Source organism: Arvicanthis niloticus, chromosome 2, assembly GCF_011762505.2.
Source record: "Arvicanthis niloticus isolate mArvNil1 chromosome 2, mArvNil1.pat.X, whole genome shotgun sequence".
Lineage (NCBI taxonomy): Eukaryota > Metazoa > Chordata > Mammalia > Rodentia > Muridae > Arvicanthis > Arvicanthis niloticus.
The window spans coordinates 123,373,744-123,393,372 of NC_047659.1; the positions used below are offsets into that span (position 1 = coordinate 123,373,744).

Here is a 19,629-nt window from a genome sequence, read left to right on the forward strand (position 1 = left end):
AGAGTTGTGTTTCTGGAAGAGCTTGGAGACACAAGGCTATCCCTCTGCTCTTGGGCACCTCTTGCTCCTGGACCTTGCCTGGGAAACTCTCCTGGAAAGCGTTCTCCTTCCAGAGAGCTATGGATACTTGAGTGGAAATGGCCCACCCAGCTCCAGGGTCTCTCAGCAGTTGGCAGCCATGCTTGTGTACGTGGCAGATGCATCCCACAGGGGAATGGAGACACTTGACAAGGCCATGTTTGCAGGGAAAACACTTGCAACCACAAGCAAACTGGCCACTCCCTGGCTCCTGCTTCATGGTCCGCAGGTGGCCGTGGGGGAGCCTCATAAAGCAGCTGTGCCCTTGCCCTCCAGGCAGAGCGTCTCAAGGCTGAGCATCCACCGCCTTCAGAACCTCTGAGGTAGGGATGAGCTGCATGGCTATTTCTCCCTCCAGCCCAAGGGGATGCCATCTCCAGTTACTCCCTTGCAACAGGCTTCACCCATCCCTGGCTTTGTAGGGACACTGGAAAGTGCCATATTGACAGAATTCAGCTAGCCCACTGGAGCACAGGCTCCGCACTCCTGCAATGGGGGTGAAGATCCCCCTCTCCCCAGAGCTGGGTACACGTTACCATTAGGCTGGTCTGGTCTGGGGAGGAGCTAGACCACTCTTAGGCCATTCTTCATTTGGCTAGATTGACACAGAGATGGGAGCTGCCATGGGTCCTCCCTTGGTAAGATCTAGACAGCTGAACACGAGCTTAGTCTGGCAGAAGGGGCTGGATACTTGACGCTAGGTGACTGGACTATAGGGTACCAAGGTAACTGCCTTTCGTACCCCATCATGACCTTATCATCGTCTTCTGATACTGCTTGGGTCTTGCTCCCCTACCTGTGCCACCCCCACACCCCCGTATCTCCATCTGCTGTGTCAATTCAGAAAAGGCTACATCTTCTCAAGGCGGATGCAGGTCTTGGCTGATTTTAGACTCTCTCATGGTTTCTTACAAAGCAAGTAATTCCCAACACAGAAATGCAAATTGTATGTGTTTGGGGTTTGCAGCAGGGCTCTGACCATCACTCAACATGGGTACAGGTTGGCATGAGACACGAATGCCTGAGGGTGGGGTGGACATTCTGGTCTAGCTCCCTGATGTTTGTCCCTATCCTGGCCCACAGATCCTGGTGCTGGGGCAGCCATGGCTGGGGCATGCAGCATTGGCCTTCTTCTGTTGCTGCTGTGGGCTGGGGTCACTGTCTCCTTGCCTGTCATTGTGGTCCGACTCAACAAGGCAGCCCTGGATTATGGTAAGAAACCTGCCAACTTGTCACCCAGAGTGTTGGTGAGAGCCAGGTCTGAATGAACACAAACATCTCAAAGGACTATATATTTTTGATTTTTTGTGGTGCTTGCAATGGGACCCAGAGCCTGGTGCATGCTGGGCCTAGCCCAGGTTATCCTAGAACTTGTGATACTAGTGTTACAGGCGTCACAGAGGAGGACCTGGGTTTGTAAGTGTCACTGTGTCCTGCTGCTCAGCAGCTAGAAAGTCTGTGGTGATCAGTAGTATAAAAATGCAAGTGTAAACACACAGCTGTGCCCTTGTGTCTTGTGTGAACACATGCTTAAAAACAACAGAACAAACAAAAAAAATCGAGAATTATTTTTAAACATTAAAAAAAAAATTGTGAGGCAGAGTCTCCTTAGGTAGCCCAGGCTAGTCTTGAACTCTCAGTCTTCCTGCCCCCAGCCTTCCTGTTTGCTGGTATTACAGGCATGTGCCTGTCCCTGGACCTAGGTCAGCTAACTTGAGAGGCTGACTTTGTAACTGTGAATTCTTCTGAGTTTGGAGTGTCAGGGAGCTATGATTTGAGCCCTGGGGAGATTATGTGCCTGTGGCACGTGTCTGAATGTGCGTGCATAGGTGTGGTGTGTACCTCAAGTGCACACATGAGCATGTGTGGTGTCTGTGCTCACACATGGACCCAGGAGAGGTGTGTCACATGCGGTAAGGCAGGGAACATTCTGAAGTTGGCTCTCTATAGGGCTCAGCCACTCAGGGAGAGAGTAGTCAGGGTTGGAGTTGGGGAAGGGGGACACAGGTCTCCCCCCTTGTGGCTTTTCTTCTAGGTGCTTTCAAGTCCTACTCTCTCCCAGGGGAAAAGGCACATTGAGGAAACTGAGGCCCACAGGGATGGGGAAAGTCACAAAGGTCAAATATTACAGCACAAAAATCTTTATCTCCCACTAGCTGCCTCTCAGGAAACTTTTGGGGTTCCGTCAAAATGGGGTCTGGAGATGCTTCCACAAAAATCAGATCCAACTTTATCAGAGTGTGAGGGACTCTATCCAGACCAGAGAAGGGACAGAACACAAAGCTGTGGGCCAGCAGCTTTTTCCAGGTCACGCACACAGCTCTCTAGGACTTTGCATCCGGACAGATGGACAGACAAGGAAAGTGGTCAGTGATCCGTGACATAGTATAATTCACACACAGTGGGAGTGTATGCCTGGGACTTGGACCTGGGGATGGCCTCCTGGGGTGTCTGCCCTGCCCTCTGCTTGCTCTGTGCAGGGCTCCTTTGTCCCTTAGTCTCTCTGGCTCATCTGCCTGTGTTTGTTCTCAATGGGTGGAAACCTGGCAAGAAACCTCTGCAGCCCACAGTGCTTCCAGGCCTGGATGGGTGGCTTCTCATGGAGTCCTCCACACATTACCCTGCAAGTCCTGTGCCAGGGAGCACTGTGGTGTGAGTCTCTCAGCTCAGCCAGGCTGAGGTGGGCATGTGAATATGGAGGCCATGACCTTTCTATTCTTTGCTTGGAAAACCTGAGGCTCAGATGGGATCAAAGAGTTTTCAGCATGCTAGTGAGTCTGAGCCAAGTTCTAGCCTCATAGCTTAATCTCATGGTTCCTTCTAGAACCCTTGGCTCTCTGTTTTATCCCATTGTCTTTTTAAGCCTGGGCCTACTAGTATAGGTGAGGGAGGAGTCATCAGAGCCAGGCCTGCCTTTTTCTCAGCCATGTGTCCTTACCTCCCTGTAAACTGGGCCTAAGAATAGAAGAAAGTGCTCAAAATAGCACCTTGCACACCTGAAGCACCATGTGCAGACAGCCACTGTTAGTATAAAGGCCACTGTTAGTGTAAAGGCCACTGTTAGTGTAAAGGCCACTGTTAGTGTAAAGGCCTACAGCATCAGCATGAGAAGCATGCATGCACACTGACTATTTACAGTGGTCCCAAGAGATGAGCGTTGTAATCAGTGCACATGTAGCGATGGGGAAAGCGTGGCATGGAGCAGCCATGCAGTCAGTGATCAGTAGAGCTGGGATCTGCATCCAGCACCTGGGTACATGTGATCGGGGTGAGGCTCCTCCTCTCTCCTCCCAGGGGATGCCTCCTCAGAAACCAGGATTGGTTAGCGGTTCCTTCATCTTGGTAACTTGGGAAAGCTCTAGGGACAACTGGCACTCAGATGAAGCCTTGCAAGAGGACTAAGGATTTTACTGTATTTGAGGAACAGGGTGAAGAAGGGGCGGGAGATGGAGGCCATGATGAATCGGGCACACTGCATGGGCTTGCCTGGTGCAGCCATTCTCCCCGTGTGCCACTCCAAGCTTGTCCCATCTGGTACCTGAATGATTCACCAGAAGGGCAGAACAGGTGATAGGTGGTGGGTTCTTCATGCTTTGTGGAGCCAGGAACTTGACCTCACCCTACCCTGACCCCACAGTGTCGGACATTGGGAAAGCCCCTCTTCAGCAGGCCCTCCACGTCACTATCTCTGATTTCATGGATCCAAGTGGTGAGGTGCTTCAGTCTACCAGGTGAGTGCTCCCATCCTCCAGAGTGAGTGCTACAGTCCTCCTGCTGCTAGCTGGAATGTTTGGATGGCCAAGGGAGTGAGGGCTTTGACTCACTAGGAGGGGGATTCAGCTTTGCAGAAGAGTCTCATCTGGCAGTGTTCTGGACTATCAGATGAGCCTAGGGGTCTGTGGGTAAGTAACCCTCTCCAGGTTAGAAGGGCCCATCATCAGGGGTGAGGTTATAAGAAGACTTGGCAAATGGGGTCACCCGGTAACCCTGTATTAGTTCGAAAGTTTCTGCTCTCAGGAACTCAGACTGTGGCCCTGGGGTCCACAGATCTAGTAAGAGTATCAGCTTCTTCCTCCAAATGCTTGACCCCAAGTTTAGGTACAATGACAATCCCAGTTTTATCCTCAGCCCCTTAATGCGTAAAGATCCCAAAAGGTGGAGACATCCCAAACTCAGACACAATAGCCACTGTGCCTATTCTTATGGGGATACCAGCTGGCTACTGCAAGAGTTTTGGGTGTTCAAGAAATCTGTCTATTGAATTATCAACAAATCTATCTATCTATCAACTATAATATTCTCTCTCTCTTTTTTCCCTGTTCCTGTTTTGTTTGAGGCAGGGTCTCTTGCTATGTGGGCTGAGGCTACCCTTAAATCTGCAATCTTCCTGCTCCTGAAACATGGGGATCAAGTGCCTGAGATACTGTGGCCAACTTGTCATCTATAGTCTTGAATGCTGGAAACTAATACAAAAACTTAAAGACACCAGAACAGAGCACAGGTCAACACACAGGGAGCTTAGAACCACCAGTTTGCGAGTAGGTGGGGCCAGAGTGCCAATTTTAGTATGCTAATGGCTAGGACACTAATAATGCACTGGATAGGGACCCAATCACTGAGAAGTTGCCCAAGGACCCTTGCTTTCAGCAGCAGGAGCATATCCAGGAAGGCTGTGGCTGGATGCAGCAGGCTTAAAGTTGGGTTGTGTGGTGAAACATGAATCCATATCACTCCAGGCTAAAATGAGGCATTTGAAGGTGGGGCCATATTCTGATATCTGAATCATCTTAACTTCACCCCTGCCAGCTGCTGAGAAAGTGACTTTCCCTTACACAAAAAAGAAGTTAAGGAGTCACTGGGAGTGCCTAGCAGCTTGGGAGGGAGGGCATTTCCTGTTGATGAGGGCCAAAGGTGACACTAGAATCCAAGACTAGAATACTCTGGGAATCTCTGAGTTGCAGTGAACTCAGTGTGTCTCTCTTGGACTTCATGTTTACAGGGATATAGTTGGAAACTGTTAGGAACACATACGACCATCCTGCTCTGTCCTGCCTGAGGTCAGGCCCCTCTTCCTTTGCACCAGCTGGGTGTCTTGCATGCCTCCTGTGCTGGAGAGCTTATCACCCCTCTCTTGCCAATGGTCCACTCATCAGAGATCCCTTCTTTATAACATCAACATGTGGGGTTGGCTCAAGGGAGCCTCCCTGAGGTTGTTTCTGTGCTTGATGGGAGTTCCTTTGTCCCTCGATTCCACCCCACAGGGTCCAGATTTTGGATGTCCATGTGCCCTTGTTCTCCTTGAAGTTCCTTGCTGGTCTTGGGGTGCATTTATCAGCAGCAGCCAATTTCACGATCAAAGTCTTTCGGTGAGTAAATCTCTTTGTGTGTGCGTGTGCGTGTGCGTGTGCGTGTGCGTGTGCGTGTGTGTGTGTGTGTGTGTGTGTGTAGACAGGAGTTTCAGGGTCTCTTCCAGGGAAGAGCAAGGGGAGAGAGTATCTCCATGGCCCTTGCCACCCTCTGTGGGAGTCAGACAGGAGAGAACCCTGGAGACCGAAGTCCTGCCCCCCTGGAGACTGTAGTCCTTCCCCAATATCTGTGCAGCTGGTGGCGGTGTCTCCCGTTTCTTTATCTTGAGATGAACCTTGCAGGTGGCTGTGAGGGCTTCACTGAATGGATTTAGTACTTTTACTATGGTGTTTGGCCTCGTCCACAGTGCCAAGTACAGAGGAGGTGCTCAGTAAAGTGTGTTATCAGCATCATTTCTCTGTTCCAGGCAGCTTCTGTGTAACTGCATTCAATGTTAACATCGTGCATTGACATTTCAAGGAAGCCTTTGTCTTTATTGTTTTGCCCAATCACTGTGAGGTTAGGCTGCTCTTCAGCCCTTTGACGACGAGTGTTCCTCAGTGCTGTGATGTCAGGGTGCTCCTCAGTGCTCTGATGTAAGGAGTGCTCCCTGGCACTGTAATGGTATGAATGAGTACCTCTGCCTATGAGTGCCCCATGGCACTGTAATGTATACACCCAGCACTTAGATGTTTTAGGGGTGCTCTCTGTGGCTGGGCACAGAGCTGGTGTTCTCACAAAATGAGATCTTGGAGAGTTCAGCATGGTGCTGTGAAGCAGGCATGAGTTTCCTGTCCATTTCACAGAAAGGAGAGCTGAGGCTCACCCTGGCCAGTATCTGGCCCAGAGCCCTGTCATGGGAGCCAGAGGAAGCCTGAGTCATACCCATCTGCGTGCTGTGACTCTGAGTGGGGAGCTATGGAGGGGTGACCCAGACCGGGAGATCTGTGCAGTCTTTATACACTAGGGTGGGCTCATGTCTGTCTTCTTGTAGTGTCTCAGAGCCCATGGAACTGGTGCTGCCTGTAGACTTGCTGGCTGATGTACACTTGGCCCGGGACTCTATTGGGACCCTTGTGCTCAGCGTCCCCGCCTGCTCTTCAATCTTTAGTTCAGCCAGCATGCTGGATGGCAGTAATAGGTAGGTTTGTGGGAGCACTGGGTCTCAGGGATTCCTGGTACCAAGGCTGTGGCACTGTTACTTGAATTTCTTACTCAAACCTTCATCCAATGGCAACAAAGGACCAAGGAGATTCCATCACCACATCTGTTCTATGATTTAGCATAGTGAAGCTCAGAGAGGACCAGAGGCTTGCCTGATGCCTACATCCTGGTCACTTCCTTGTATCAGCTACCAGCACACACTAACCAGTTACTACTAGTCTCCTGAACGATATGAAACCAATTGGCCTGGCTGTAGGGGCCCTTACAGGCCATATCTCCTTGCAGAGATGGAGAGTACAGGTTTGGGAGGTGGCGCTGGACCAGCCAAGCTCTGTGTGGCAGGTGGCTGTTCAAGTCAGCATCTGAGGCTAACAGCAGCTCCCATCTCCAGCTGTTAGGTGGATGTCATTCTTGGACCTTGACAGAAGTCATCTCCATGAGCTCCACATAGTTTGACCAGGGGTGTATAAAGGTCCCTATGCCACAGGAAATAAATGGAGATCCAAAGTACAGGTGATTCAAGGCAGATGACCTCACCATCCCATAGCTTGGGTCCCTCTTCCCGTCTACCATTATACCCGCTCTTTCCTAAGTGTCTTCCACTCTGAGGTGGCCGAGCACTGGGGAGCACTAAAAGAACTGCACCAGTCCCACAAAGCTTGACCTTTTCCCCAGAAAGCAGTGAATGCACAGAAGTCCACCCATGCCGGGTCCCTCCTCCTGACTGCAGAAGGGAACCAGGTGATATAAACACACAGAAAGAGCTTTTCCTCCAAGAGTGAAGTGGGCTGTGGCTGAGATCAAACCAAAGAGCTGCGGCTTCCTCTGGGTCACTGGTGAAAAACACCAACATATACCCGTGCCTAGTTCAGATGGGAAACAGGTCCAGAGCTAAGCAGATGCTTTTCAAAGCATCACAGGCATGAGAGCCAAAGTGACAAGTGGACCTGGGATCCCAGCTATACTTCCCACTCTTACCCATCTGAATAGCCCTTGGGCCAGATGGCTGAGGACATGGCCACAAAGGGCTTTTGCAAGGCCCAATGTCTGTCTTCTGTCTCCCCTGAGCCTGGCCTCAGTTATCACCGTTTTGGCTGCTTCTAAACCCTTCTCTGAGACTCATGCTCCTCCCCTGTGGGAGTAGGTATCACTGTTCTAACACTGCCTGGAGCATGGCATGTTCTCAGATGGGCATCTCTAGACTGCTGACTGAGGAAAGACACTTCTGCCTCAGCTGTCTGCATCTCTCAGCTAAGACCCATGCCCAGGGAACTCAGAACTTTCTGTGCCACTTCCACAGTACCTCCCAGGAGCTGCTGGACCTGATAAAGGAGCACATCAAGGCTGATCTGAACAACAAGGTAAGGGGCTTCTGGTCGATGGCTTAGCTTGGAAGGCCTGAGACATGAGCAGTGGGCCTTCAGGCCCTGGGGGAGGGGGCATTGTATCTTGACGTGCATTTGTGTGCTTGTGCTTCAATGCATGTTAAGTGTACATGTGTGTCATGTGCATGTTTGTACATGTGTGTATCTAAGTACGTGATTGTGACCTCAGCTCCCTCTCCTCAGACTGTGTAATAGACGGGTCATCCCTGGATGAGAATACTAATGTGTGAGAAGAATTTAGAACTGGGGGCTGCAGAACTAGACTGTTACAGTGGTTAAAATTGTAGGTCTGGTCATTGCATGCAGCTAACTTGGTGAGAGTAGGCTCTTCTTCCCCAGCTTTGCTCAGCCTGCCCATTACTCTGGGGGCAACAGCCAGAGTAATATCTTCCTAGTGTGTGTCATTTCCACTCCAGAGGTGATGGCAGCATTCACTGGCTGTGAGAGCCCTGGCTTGCTCCTCTCCAGCTGCTGACAGCTTCTTTTGCCTCCTCAGCACGCTAAGAGGGGTGGAAGGTCAGTCACTTCAAGGAGGAAAAGGAAGGGATCCCAGGCTTGGTGGTGCATCCTGGGAGGCCTCTGAGGGGTGATGACAAGGACCTGCAGTCCCTCTGTTCCTCACCCACACCTCTAAATGACCCTTACCACAGCTCCTTTTCTTTTGCCACAGCTGTGCTTGCATGTCTATGGCCTGGTTCAGGACCTCAATGTTCACTTGGGCACTTTAATCGGTAAGACCTGGAGCCCAGGGCATGGGAGGGCTGGGCCATTGGGCCCTAAGAACCTTCAGAGATGCCTCTCTGCACCTGGAGGTGGTGTGGTCTTCATTGCTGGCTTCTGCTTCTAAGTAGTGTTCTTGTTTCAATTAATCTGAGAGAAAGGAGGCCCATGGTAAGGCCACTGACCCAGGACTCTCCAAAACACATGGCTGTTCACAGAATCTGGCAACCTCCAGATGACAGAACCAACTCTATGATTCTAGAATCTACCAAGTGCCAAAAATAAAATAAAACCAAGTGGCTAATCGATGAGTGTTACTTTTAGAGAAACTAAGCCCCATTGACTATCAGGATCTAGAGCCATTCCCACTGTCAGAGTCTCAGTGTTTTAGGGGACAGATCCTCAGATTCTGGGGGGATCTTCCTGCAATATTGCAGAACGGCTGGTGAGGTGAAGGATGTGTGTGTGTGTGTGTGTGTGTGTGTGTGTGTGTGTGTGTGTGTCTGGAGGTGTTGGGCCTAAGGCTTGCCTTGGCTATCATGTTGTGGCTTGTGGGTATGAAGATGTGTGTCTTTTACTTGGATACTTGGGTGCTTGTTCTACAGACCTCTCGAAAAGGACACATGTGTGCCCATCCCCCGGGGGGTGGTTGCCTGATCATTAGTTCTGACTTCTGAGCGTTGTCAGTGAAAGAAGTAGGTGAGGAGGTGGAAGAGAAAGAGGAGGAAGAGAAGAAAAAGAGGAAGAAAAAGTAGAAGAGGAAGTGAAAGAATGAAGAAGAAAAAGAAGAAGAGGAAGAGGAAGAGGAGGAAGAGGAAGAGGAGGAAGAGGAAGAGGAGGAAGAGGAAGAAGAAGTAGTTACTGTTGTTGCTGCTAAAGAGCTGAACTGTGTGAACAGCTGGGCCAGTCTCTCACTGGAATACCTTTTGAAACTGGATAGAATGCCCCGGTGTGCAAGGAGGGGAGTGCTTATCCACAAACTCCAGCTGTCACAGATCTCATCCCAGTATTCCTCACTGTCCTCACACTGACCTGTGCTACTGTTTGAGGACAGTGGAAGGTATCTGTGTGGTTTCCTAGACTAGCTGTGGTAGGATCTGAAGGCCAGAGAGCAGGACTGTCCCATCTTCTTAGCCACGGGCACCAGTACTTAAGGCCTAGTAGTTTGAGGACAGTGGAAGGTATCTGTGTGGTTTCCTAGACTAGCTGTGGTAGGATCTGAAGGCCAGAGAGCAGGACTGTCCCATCTTCTTAGCCACGGGCACCAGTACTTAAGGCCTAGTAGCAGAAGGTATTACCTTATTAGCCATTTCAAAGCTTCATCTGTTTGGGGCCCTCCAGCTTTGCCCTGACTCTGGTGTCCTTTCTATGACACTGTGACTTGCCTTGTCAGTCTGAGCTTCCACAAGGATGTTCAGTTGATAGGAGGAAGGGAAGTTGGGGGTGGTCAGATGATCCAAAGGCTCTGGCTAGTCCAAGAACACAGGTCAGGACCTAACTTTACCTTCAGTGGGTTCTTTAGTGGATAGGCTCTGCTGTCATGTACCCGGGTTATGAACTTAGAGCTATGTCCTCTGTAGAGATGGACAGGCTGCTTTTCACTTCTCACATCCATCCACTATGGCCACTTTGGAGTCATCTTGTCTTCTTGATTTCTCCTCTCCACCTAACCTCCATATTACCTTAAATATGAGGTGGCAAGAAGCTGAGGCAACTGGACTGGACTTAAAGGACACATTGGAATTATAGTCACACTGCTCCCATGCTGTGTGACCTTAGGGAAGTCACTCATCTCTGTGAGCCACACCATTCCACCTAGAAAAGAGGGATGAGAGTTCCCAGCTCTCGCATGTGTTGGAGTTGTGAAGCAGCACATGCTTAGGGCCTGGGGTCTGACAGGCTTAATAGGCAATGGTGTGCCCTTCTTCTTCTTCTTGTTCTTCTTGTTCTTGCTCTTCTTGTTCTTGCTGCTGCTGCTGCTGCTCCTCCTCCTCCTCTTCCTCTTCCTCCTCCTCCTCCTCCTCCTCTTCCTCCTCCTTCTTCTTCTACAGGCTTGCCTTCAGGTGCCCTGTGTTTGTGTTTATTCAAAAAATCAGCTCTTGCCTTTGTGAATTAAAAACCTCTAATAAAGGGATTGTAAAATGCCAGCCCTGGAGAATAATTACATGAAGCTTGCACATCTAGAGTGCACAGTGGTAGTAGCTGTGAGTTCTTTATTATATTGAAAAGAATGTGTAGTGTAAATTGGTGGTATAGGATTGTATGCGTTTATAGTACATAGAATGGTGCCCTAATTTGTAGATGTAATATGGAATAGTTAAAGCAAGCCCATTAATTATCCATCACCTCAAATATTTAGAGTGTAAATTAAAAAGCACAGCTCAGCTTGGTGGTGGCGGCATATGCCTTTAATCCTAGCACTTAGGAGGTAGAGGCAGGTGGATCTCTGTGAGTTCAAGGCCAGCCTGGTCTATAGAGCTGGTCTAGGTTCAGGGCAGCTAGGGCTACACCAAGAAACTCTGTCTTGAAAAATCAAAAACCAATCCAAACCAACCAACCAACCAACCAACCAAACAAACAACCAACCAACAACAACAGCAACAACAACAACAAAAAAAATGCACAGCTCAAAGGGGTATATCAGCTAGTCACATGTTTCCAGAAGGTTGTGTAACAAAAATGTCTTTTGTTGTGGTGTAAGAAAATATTGAAAAAGGAACACACCTGGGCTCCTGGGCTATATTTTTCATTTTCTAAATATTCACATGAGCTTAATGTTCTATTCATTTTTTTAAAAACATGCAGTAATTTGACTTTGTGGTGTCCAGTTCTCTGAGTGCTGACAAATGCAGGACAGTCTACCAGTCTCCAAATCCCTTCTTGTTGCTCCTTTCACTTTACCTCCAAACTGTGAGACCCACTCATAGACAAGGAAGGGAGCCACACTGTGTTGTTATCATGATAAAAAACTTCAAAATGTTAGAGAAAATGAAATTAAACCCAGGTGAGACAAAAAGCTGAATGGAGATGTATACTTATATATTTACTAATATGTCTTTGTATGTTTTAATACATATATTTTCATGTAGAATATTAAATATATTAGTTACATGCCTAAACATAACAAAACTATCCAGAGCACATAGTACATACCCACAATTGATATTTTATAATGGGCATATAAATATATGTGAATAGATATGTAAAATATATATACTTATTCATACACATAACTATATCCCTGAAATTCTGGGCCATTGGGGCCACTGGGGCCACTGGGGCCACTGGGGCTAGTGGGATGGCTCAGCAGTTAGGAGGACTGACTGATCTTCTAGAGGACCTGGGTTTGATTCCCAGCACCCACATGGCACACATATATGCAACTGTTATGTGGTTCTAGGGAATTAAATACAATACCTTTTTCTAGCCTCCGAGGCACCAGGCACACACATGGTATACAGACATACGAGCAGGCAAAAACACTTATACATATATAAAAATAAAATGTTTAAAAATCCCTGGGCCATCCAGGGCTTTAAGGGTGGGACTGTGGCTTGAGCTAGGCTGTTTGTTAGAGGGCCTCTGCTCTGCCGCACCTGCAGCCATCTCTGGGCATGTGCTGCCTACCTTCACAAGCTTCCCAGGCAGACGACTCTGACCCAAGAGTAGACTTACACTCCAGGCCTCTGTGCTCTGCTTCCCTGAGAGCTGCCTTGAGGCTCTGTAAGAAGTTAGATCTGTAATTCCTTGCTCTGACATTTTAGTTTCTGAAAGGAGTCACATGATTAGTTAAAGAGACCAAGTTTTGGGAGCAGACTGACATGTGTATGCCATCTGGGGCAAGAATGAGCCAGCCATACTGTGTGTGCACATGTGCATGGAATAACTTTGGTGAACTCTGTGGTGATGGAAAAGGAGACGGTGGAAGTTACTTGTCTGGCTGATCAGTGGGAACTCTCCTTTATTCCTGTGTTCCCTTCTTGCCCTCATTAGATGGTACTTGTGCCTGGATTGAGCCTTTCCCTTCTGCATTTTGGGCTCAATAGTCTTTCAATGATTTGGAACACTAGCAAACATATCTGTTAGAATTGTGTCTGAACCAACCAATAGGTGGATTCTGGCACATGTCTTTGAGGAGGGCTCACTGGACTTGGTGACTTTTTTTTTTTTGTGGCCTGGTTCTGGCTGAGAAAAGTTGTCAGTAAATTTGCTGGCGTAGTGAGGGGCTGGTGCTCAATGCTTTTCTGTTTTCACAAAGGCCTCAGTCCCGTGGGCCCTGAGTCCCAGATCCGCTACTCCATGACCAGCATGCCCACCATCACCAGTAACTATATATCCCTAGATATCAGAGTAAGTACCTCCTGGTTAGCCTGGTGCTGTCGGTGTCCTGGAAGGGTCCTAAGAAGGTAGAGAGTGAAGGGAGGAAGGTTGTTGGTATTCCAGTGGAACTGTAGCCTAAGTCTTTACTGCCAGGCTGGTGCCCTGGAGCCCTGGGTCTGTTACAGGCCCTCAGTTCCTGATGTCCTGCATGTGTGCTCCTGCTTCTATCCAGGCTATCCTCTTCCTGCTTGGCAAGCCCATCCTCCTGCCTCTCCATGGTTCCCACCCGTTTGTGTTGCCACGGACTTCGGGTAATGAAGGAGCCATGGCAACTGTGGGGCTCTCCCAACACCTGTTTGACTGTGCCCTCCTGATGCTTCAGAAGGCTGGTTCACTCAACCTAGAGATCACGGGGCAGCTGGTGAGGGCTGGGTCTACCCCCTGGTCTGGTGTCAGGGTGCCCTGTAGCCTATTCTGGGGTCATTCTGTAGATGCAGAATCATGGGCAGTGGGCAGCTAGAGTGGGGGGCTACAGGATGGCTGCTGGAAGGAACCCGTGGGTAAAGAACCCTACCCATGAGGCCAAGCGGTGGCCTTGACTGTGAAACTGCCTTAAACCTGCCATGATGGGGGCTGATTTCAGAATTTAAAGAACAATCCTCTGAACACTTCCGTGCTGGGCCAGTCCATCCCTGAGGTAGGTGACGTTTCTGCTCACTGTAGGCCAGAGGCTCAGGGATTGGGGTGGGGGTTCCATGGGTTCCATCTACCCCAAGCATGATGGTTGAGGGGTGGGGAGGAGGAGTAGTGGTGGTGGTGATGGTGGTGATGATGGTGGTGGTGATGGTGGTGATGGTAGTAGTGGTGGTGGTGGTGATGGTGGTGATGGTGGTGTCAATACTTGCCATTTAACTCTCTCTCCTCTGCCCATCTCAGACAGCTAGACTCTCCTCTCTGCATTTGCCTATAGTCTACTGAGCCATTTCTCTCTTTTCCTGTTCCCTCCCTGCCTGTAAGATCTAGATCAGAGTCAGTGGCACACACCTGTAATCCCAGGACCTGGGAGGTGGGAAGATCACCAGCCCAAAGCCAACCTGGGTTTATAGCAAGATCTTGTCTTAAAATCAAACAAAATGGCAGCTCAGGCATCCCTCTCGAAGGAGCTCAAGTCTGACCCAGAGGCCTGGGCTGGAGCCACCTTGGAGTCTAGTCGTGACTAGAGGGTGATAGCTTATTAACAGCCAACATGGAAGACTGAGAAGCAGGAATTCGTGCTACCCTCTCCCCTTTTGATGTCCCAGGTGGCTCACCTGTTCCCTGAGCCTACGCCAGTGGTACTCAAGGTGCAGCTGGGTGCCACACCCGTGGTCACACTTCACACCAGCAACTCCACTCTGCAGCTACAGCCCTTTGTGGAGGTCTTTGCTGCACCCCCAAACTTAGCCTTGCAGTTCCTCTTCTCCTTGGATGTGGTGAGTGATGGGCCAGGTGGGACTGGTCAGGTTGGGGTCACTCTCCTTGAGACCTCACATGCCTCTGCGCTCCTTGTTTGCTTTGATTCACCCACATCTACCTCCTGAACTTGCCAGAACTTACTGTCCCAGGGCCTTGGCACATGTGGAGCCCTGGGCCTACGGCCCTCTCCCTTTGTTTTTGGCATGGCTGCTGCTGCTTCGTTTTCAGTTCTTAGCTTAAGTGTTGAATCCTTGCTCAGAGCAGCCTTCCTGGGTCAGCCTGTGTAAGAAGGTCCCCATTATCCTCTGCCTTTGTGTCAGCCTCCACTTTCTGGAAAGCCCCTGTCTTGTTATTTCTGGAAGCTTCCCTGGGGAAGGGCCCCCACCTATCATCTTTACACAGTTGTTGCTTGTGGAGTGCAGGTCTCAGCGAGCTCAACAGACACACATGGTTTGCCCAGTGGGGGAGGGTGGACCGCTCCACAACATTCCTTCTCATTTCCCCACGACGTACAGATGGTGAACCTGGACCTTCAGCTCTTCGTGTCCGAGGCGAAACTTCGGGGGAGCACATCTATGCTGGGGTGAGTGGGCTTTCTGACCCAGCACTTAGTGAGAAGAACCTCAGGGGAAGCCGGCTCACCCCGAGCCTGTCTCTGCTTTTCTTTCAGGGGACTCCAGCTCTCTGTGGCCACCTCCAATGTGGGCTTCATTGATGTGAGTGTGACGCTGGGCTGCCGTAGGCCTTGGAATGGATGTGGAGGCATGAGAATGACACATTCCCCAGTGCTGCCATAACTGGGCTTCTCTGGGAAGCCTGGGGACAGGGACCTACCTGGTCTCCATCTGTTCCCACCTCCTTGCCTGTCTGTACGCCTGTGGGCAGGTGATTGACTCAGGTCAGCCCTCAGCATTGGTCAGTGAGACAGTCGGCACTGGCTAGTCCTTCATCATGTCATGTGGTCAGGCTCCTGCCACTATGCACATGTTCTTTTGTCCCCATGCATCCATGGGATGTGAGTTAGTATACCCAAGCCCTCTACCAGGTGTCAATTTGCCAGCCTAACTTCCATCTGCCATCCTGCAGTCTGTTAGGCAGCCCTCCCTGTTGGTAACTCTGATACCAGGGCTAGAGCTCTCCCTGGGCTGCTTGACCCCCAAGGCCGATCTAGTTGGGGGCTTGACTGGGGCTCCGCTGATGTGGGAGATACACCTTCCCTCCTTTCCCTCATGTGTGCCCATCTGTATGTTTAACTGTGTTCTCTTGGTCTTCTCCGATGGCTGCTCCTTCCACCCCCACCCAACCCTTGTCCGTGGCTGCAGATGGATCAAGTACGCACACTCATAAGCAATATATTCCAGAAGCCCCTGCTGGATCACCTCAATGGTGAGTCCTGCTCTCTACTGCTTGGACCCTCTGGTGACCTCTTGAGCCCACACCTCTGTGCCTGTCCATGTCCCCAAGCCCTTCCGGGCTCAAAGGTTAAGGTTAGTGGTCTTTTGGGTCCAGCCGCCTTTGCTTCATGGTACATATTCATGTAGCTAATGTACGGTCATCACAAAGCTCCTGATCTCATTTCAGTTTCCCTTCCATAGGATGAGGATGCCCCTGCCCCCCACCCCCACTCTAGATCCCATAGTGTTCCCAAGCTGCCAGCACAGGGCTGGCTGCAGGTGGAACTTTTCCTTTAACTAACTTGGACACTTCTGTCTCTCTGCAGCTCTCCTGGGCATGGGAATTGTCCTCCCCAGTGTGCTCAATCTTCATTATGTCCACTCTGAGGTCTCGGTCCATGAGGTAAGAGCCTTTGAGTGGCCAGGGAGCCTCTTTATAGGGGAGGAAGGGTCACCCCTCTGGGAGCTTACCCCGAGTCTTCCAAGGTCACACAGCAAACCTTAACTGAAATGTGGTGGACTTAGGACTTGAGAGACCCTCCTGGGACAGCTCTCTGTTCCTCATCACACCTCACACTAGAGGCTTCAGGTCTTCAGCTGGTTCATGTTCCTGTGTCCTGAGATGGGCCTGGCCCCTTGGTGTCTAAGGTGAATAGTAGAGAGGTTCCTTATAGCCTGACAGGCAAGTCTGCAGCTGGGTGGGTTAACTTTGCAACTCCCTGAACCTTCTGTGATTATTGTCCCTGGGTCTGGAATAATAGACCCAGGATAAAATTCATCCTGACACAGCCATCCTGACACAGGATGATACCCTATGATTGCTTTCTGTCTCACCCAGGGAACTCTGAGCAAATTCTCTAAACAGGCTGAGCACAGAACAGGAAACAGGATCAAGGTTCAAAATGAGGCCTGTCAGTGTCTGTCCAGGGAGGACGCTGCTTAAGAATGGTGCCTTAGTATCCTGATGATCTGCTCTCATGAAGATGGATAGGCCAGGGTCTGAGGACATGGCTCAGTAGATAAGGACTTGCTGTGCAAGTGTGAACACTCTAGAGTCCCAGTATTCACACTGGCCAGGTCTGGTGCTTTGCCTGAAAACCCAGCACCCAGGAAGCAGAGCTAGGGGATCTCTAGGGGGAGCTGGCTAAACTCACAGGCGAGCTCCAGGTTCATCGAGAAGCCCTGCTTTGGTAAACAAGGCAGAGAGCAAGGAGGAAGACATCAGATGTCTACCCCCAGCCTCCACAGACGTGAATGTGAATGCATGCAATGAATGCACACACCATGCAACATAGACATGAAAAAAAAGATAAAAAAAAAAAAAAAAAAAAAAAGAGGGACAGTCAAGCCACAGAGGGGTCAGAACTGTTGGTGGGAATTGTCACAAAATACGTCCCACAACAGCCCAACATGATGGAATTTTCTGCAGTGTCTGGAATCAGCATTGTCCAAGGCTGTCACTTGGCACATGGGACTCTGCAAGTAAAGACCTGAATTTTAAGTTTTTAAAAACTTAGCTGGCTATGGTGGTACATGCCTGCAGTCCTAGAACTTGGGAGATGGAGGGCAGAAGGATGAGAAATTCAAGGTCACCCTTGGCTACCAGAGAGAGTTCAAAGCTAGTCCAAGGCCTCTTCTCCCCTCTCCTAATTAAGAAAATGTGTTAGCCACAGGAGGTTAATGGTCTCCATACAGGACCACTAAGCTACCTGTGGATGGGAACTGGGTCTCATTTGTTTTTTACTGACTGTTTGCTGTCTGCTGTAGGGTTCAGTGTGTGGTGGAGGCTCAACTGAGGTTTGCTAGGTGAACGGTTGGATGACTAAGCTGACGATGCAGGAATGGAGAGCGATCCTTAGGAGTGTTCATTTCAGTAGTGCAGTGTGGAAAGTGTGGGAGGTGCAGGGAGTGCCCATCTCTGTTGGGGAGAGGGAACCCAGGGATTCTGCACTCCTAGTCAGGAAACAGCAGTGGCACAGGCCGTGCCTGGAGCGTGGGGCATGGGCTGGTCTCGTGCTGGCCTGGCTCTTTTTTTTTTAAATTTAATTTTAGTTTTTATTTATACACTTTACATCCTGCTCATTGCTCCCCTGCCAGTCACCCCTCCCACAATCCTTCACTCATCCCCCATCCCCTTCTTCTCTGAGCAGTTGGGCACCCCTTTGGGTATCCCCCCTACCCTGACACTTCAAATCTCTGCAAGGATAGGCACTTCCTCTCCTGGGGAGGCCAGACAAGGCAGCCCAGCTAGAAAAACATATCCTACAGACAGGCAGCTTTTGGGATAGCCCCTGTTCCAGTTGGTTGGGGCCCACATGAAGACCAAGCTGTACACCCATGTGTACATACATGTTTAGCCCATGTATGTTCTTTGGTTGGTGGTTCAGACTTTGAGAGCCCCAAGGCTCCAGGTTAGTTGACTCTGTTGGTCTTCCTGTAGAGTTCCTGTCCCCTTCAGGGCCTGCAATCCTTCCTCCTGTTCTTCCCTAAGAGTTTCCAAACTCCACTGTTTGGCTGTGGGTCTCTGTATATGAGTCAGCTGCTGGGTGGAGCCTCTCAGCGGACAACTTGCTCCTGTCTGCAAGCATAAGAGTATCATTAATAGTGTTAGGGATTGGTGCTTGCCCATGGGATGGGACTCAAGTTGGGTTGGTTATTTGTTGGCCATTCCCTCAGTATCTGCCCCATCCCAGAGCCTGTATTTCTTGTAGACAGGATACATTTTTGGTAGAAAGTCTTGCGGGTGGGTTGGTGTCTCTATTGTTCCAACTGGGGTTCCGGCCTGGCTGCAGGAGGTGACTGGCCTGACTCTTGAGGGCTCTCATTGCCTTCCTCCATGGCCCTATGAGGTTTGTGCTGCTACTGAAGTGACAGAGCAGGAGACTGAGAGCTAGTGAGGTTATGGCCTCCTCTGATGAGAATACTACCTAAAAACAGATTGAAGGGGCAGTCAGGGGTCCCACATAAACCTCTGAGTTTGCCTGTGCTTTTTTATTGGTCTTCCAGGGCTATGTTGTGGTATCCAGCGGATTTGCCTACCAGCGTTGAGCCAGAACCATGAGAAGAGCCAGTTGCTCAAGAGGCTTTCCCCGCCAAGCCTGAGGACAGAGACATGTAGAATTATCATCATCAAGCCAGATGGCCTGTGTGGCCTGCTTAATCTTTGCTGGATACCTGGGTCCCTCCCTTGCTTCCTCTCTTCCTGTGCCTCCTCCTGGGGAGGAAGATACTGGATGTAAGCTGTGCAGACCTGTTTCCCTCAGCATTAAATGTCTTCTCTTGAGTCATAACTCCCAACTAACTGACTCTGTAATGGATGCTAGCTCTCTGTGTACAGCCTGTGGGTCTTGGCTATCCTCAGAGCCACCCAAGTTGCTCCAGAGAAGAGAAACACGGAGACCTTACCATGCCTGTCACCTCTCACCTCCTTGTCTAGTAAGGTCCTGTTCTGAAAGAGGTCCCTAGAGAGTGACAAGGATGAGTTGAAGGCTCAGGCACTGTGCCTTCTTCTGGTGGCATTCTACCCAGAATCCCAGAGCTGGACAGATCCTCAGTTGTAATCTTCCTAGCATCTGAGGAATATGTCCAGGTCCCCCTCCATTTACCTGCATCCCCTATGCCCATTTTTGTCCCGGTTTCCAAAATTTCAGGTGACAAGTTCACAATCTTTTCAGGCACCTTTTCCACCTTTGGCTTTCTCATCACAAGTGAGCTTTTTGTTCTAGGAAGCAAGACCTGATTCTGGGCTCTGTTCTCAGGCACGTGTC

At 50.0% G+C, this 19,629-nt stretch overlaps 1 protein-coding gene across 1 annotated transcript; it reads left to right on the top strand.

The window, feature by feature from the left end:
- Positions 1 to 305: 305 nt before the first annotated feature.
- Bpifb2 (BPI fold containing family B member 2) lies at positions 306 to 19,128 on the top strand. The gene is made up of 16 exons (XM_034495375.2): positions 306 to 401; positions 1,162 to 1,290; positions 3,716 to 3,809; positions 5,340 to 5,444; positions 6,419 to 6,565; positions 7,889 to 7,949; positions 8,644 to 8,704; positions 12,952 to 13,043; positions 13,246 to 13,434; positions 13,657 to 13,710; positions 14,315 to 14,485; positions 14,984 to 15,051; positions 15,139 to 15,184; positions 15,791 to 15,854; positions 16,189 to 16,265; positions 18,869 to 19,128. The coding sequence occupies exons 2-16, from the start codon at positions 1,182 to 1,184 to the stop codon at positions 18,908 to 18,910; spliced, it is 1,380 nt and encodes a 459-aa protein (XP_034351266.1). The 5' UTR covers positions 306 to 401; positions 1,162 to 1,181; the 3' UTR covers positions 18,911 to 19,128.
- Positions 19,129 to 19,629: the final 501 nt, after the last annotated feature.

Coding starts and splice junctions, on each gene's coding strand:
- Bpifb2 (XM_034495375.2), top strand. CDS start 1,182: ATGGCTGGGGCATGCAGCATTGGCCTTCTTCTGTTGCTGCTGTGGGCT. Junction 13,435..13,656: donor TAGAGATCACGGGGCAGCTG/GTGAGGGCTGGG, acceptor GGCTGATTTCAG/AATTTAAAGAACAATCCTCT. Junction 16,266..18,868: donor CTGAGGTCTCGGTCCATGAG/GTAAGAGCCTTT, acceptor TTGGTCTTCCAG/GGCTATGTTGTGGTATCCAG.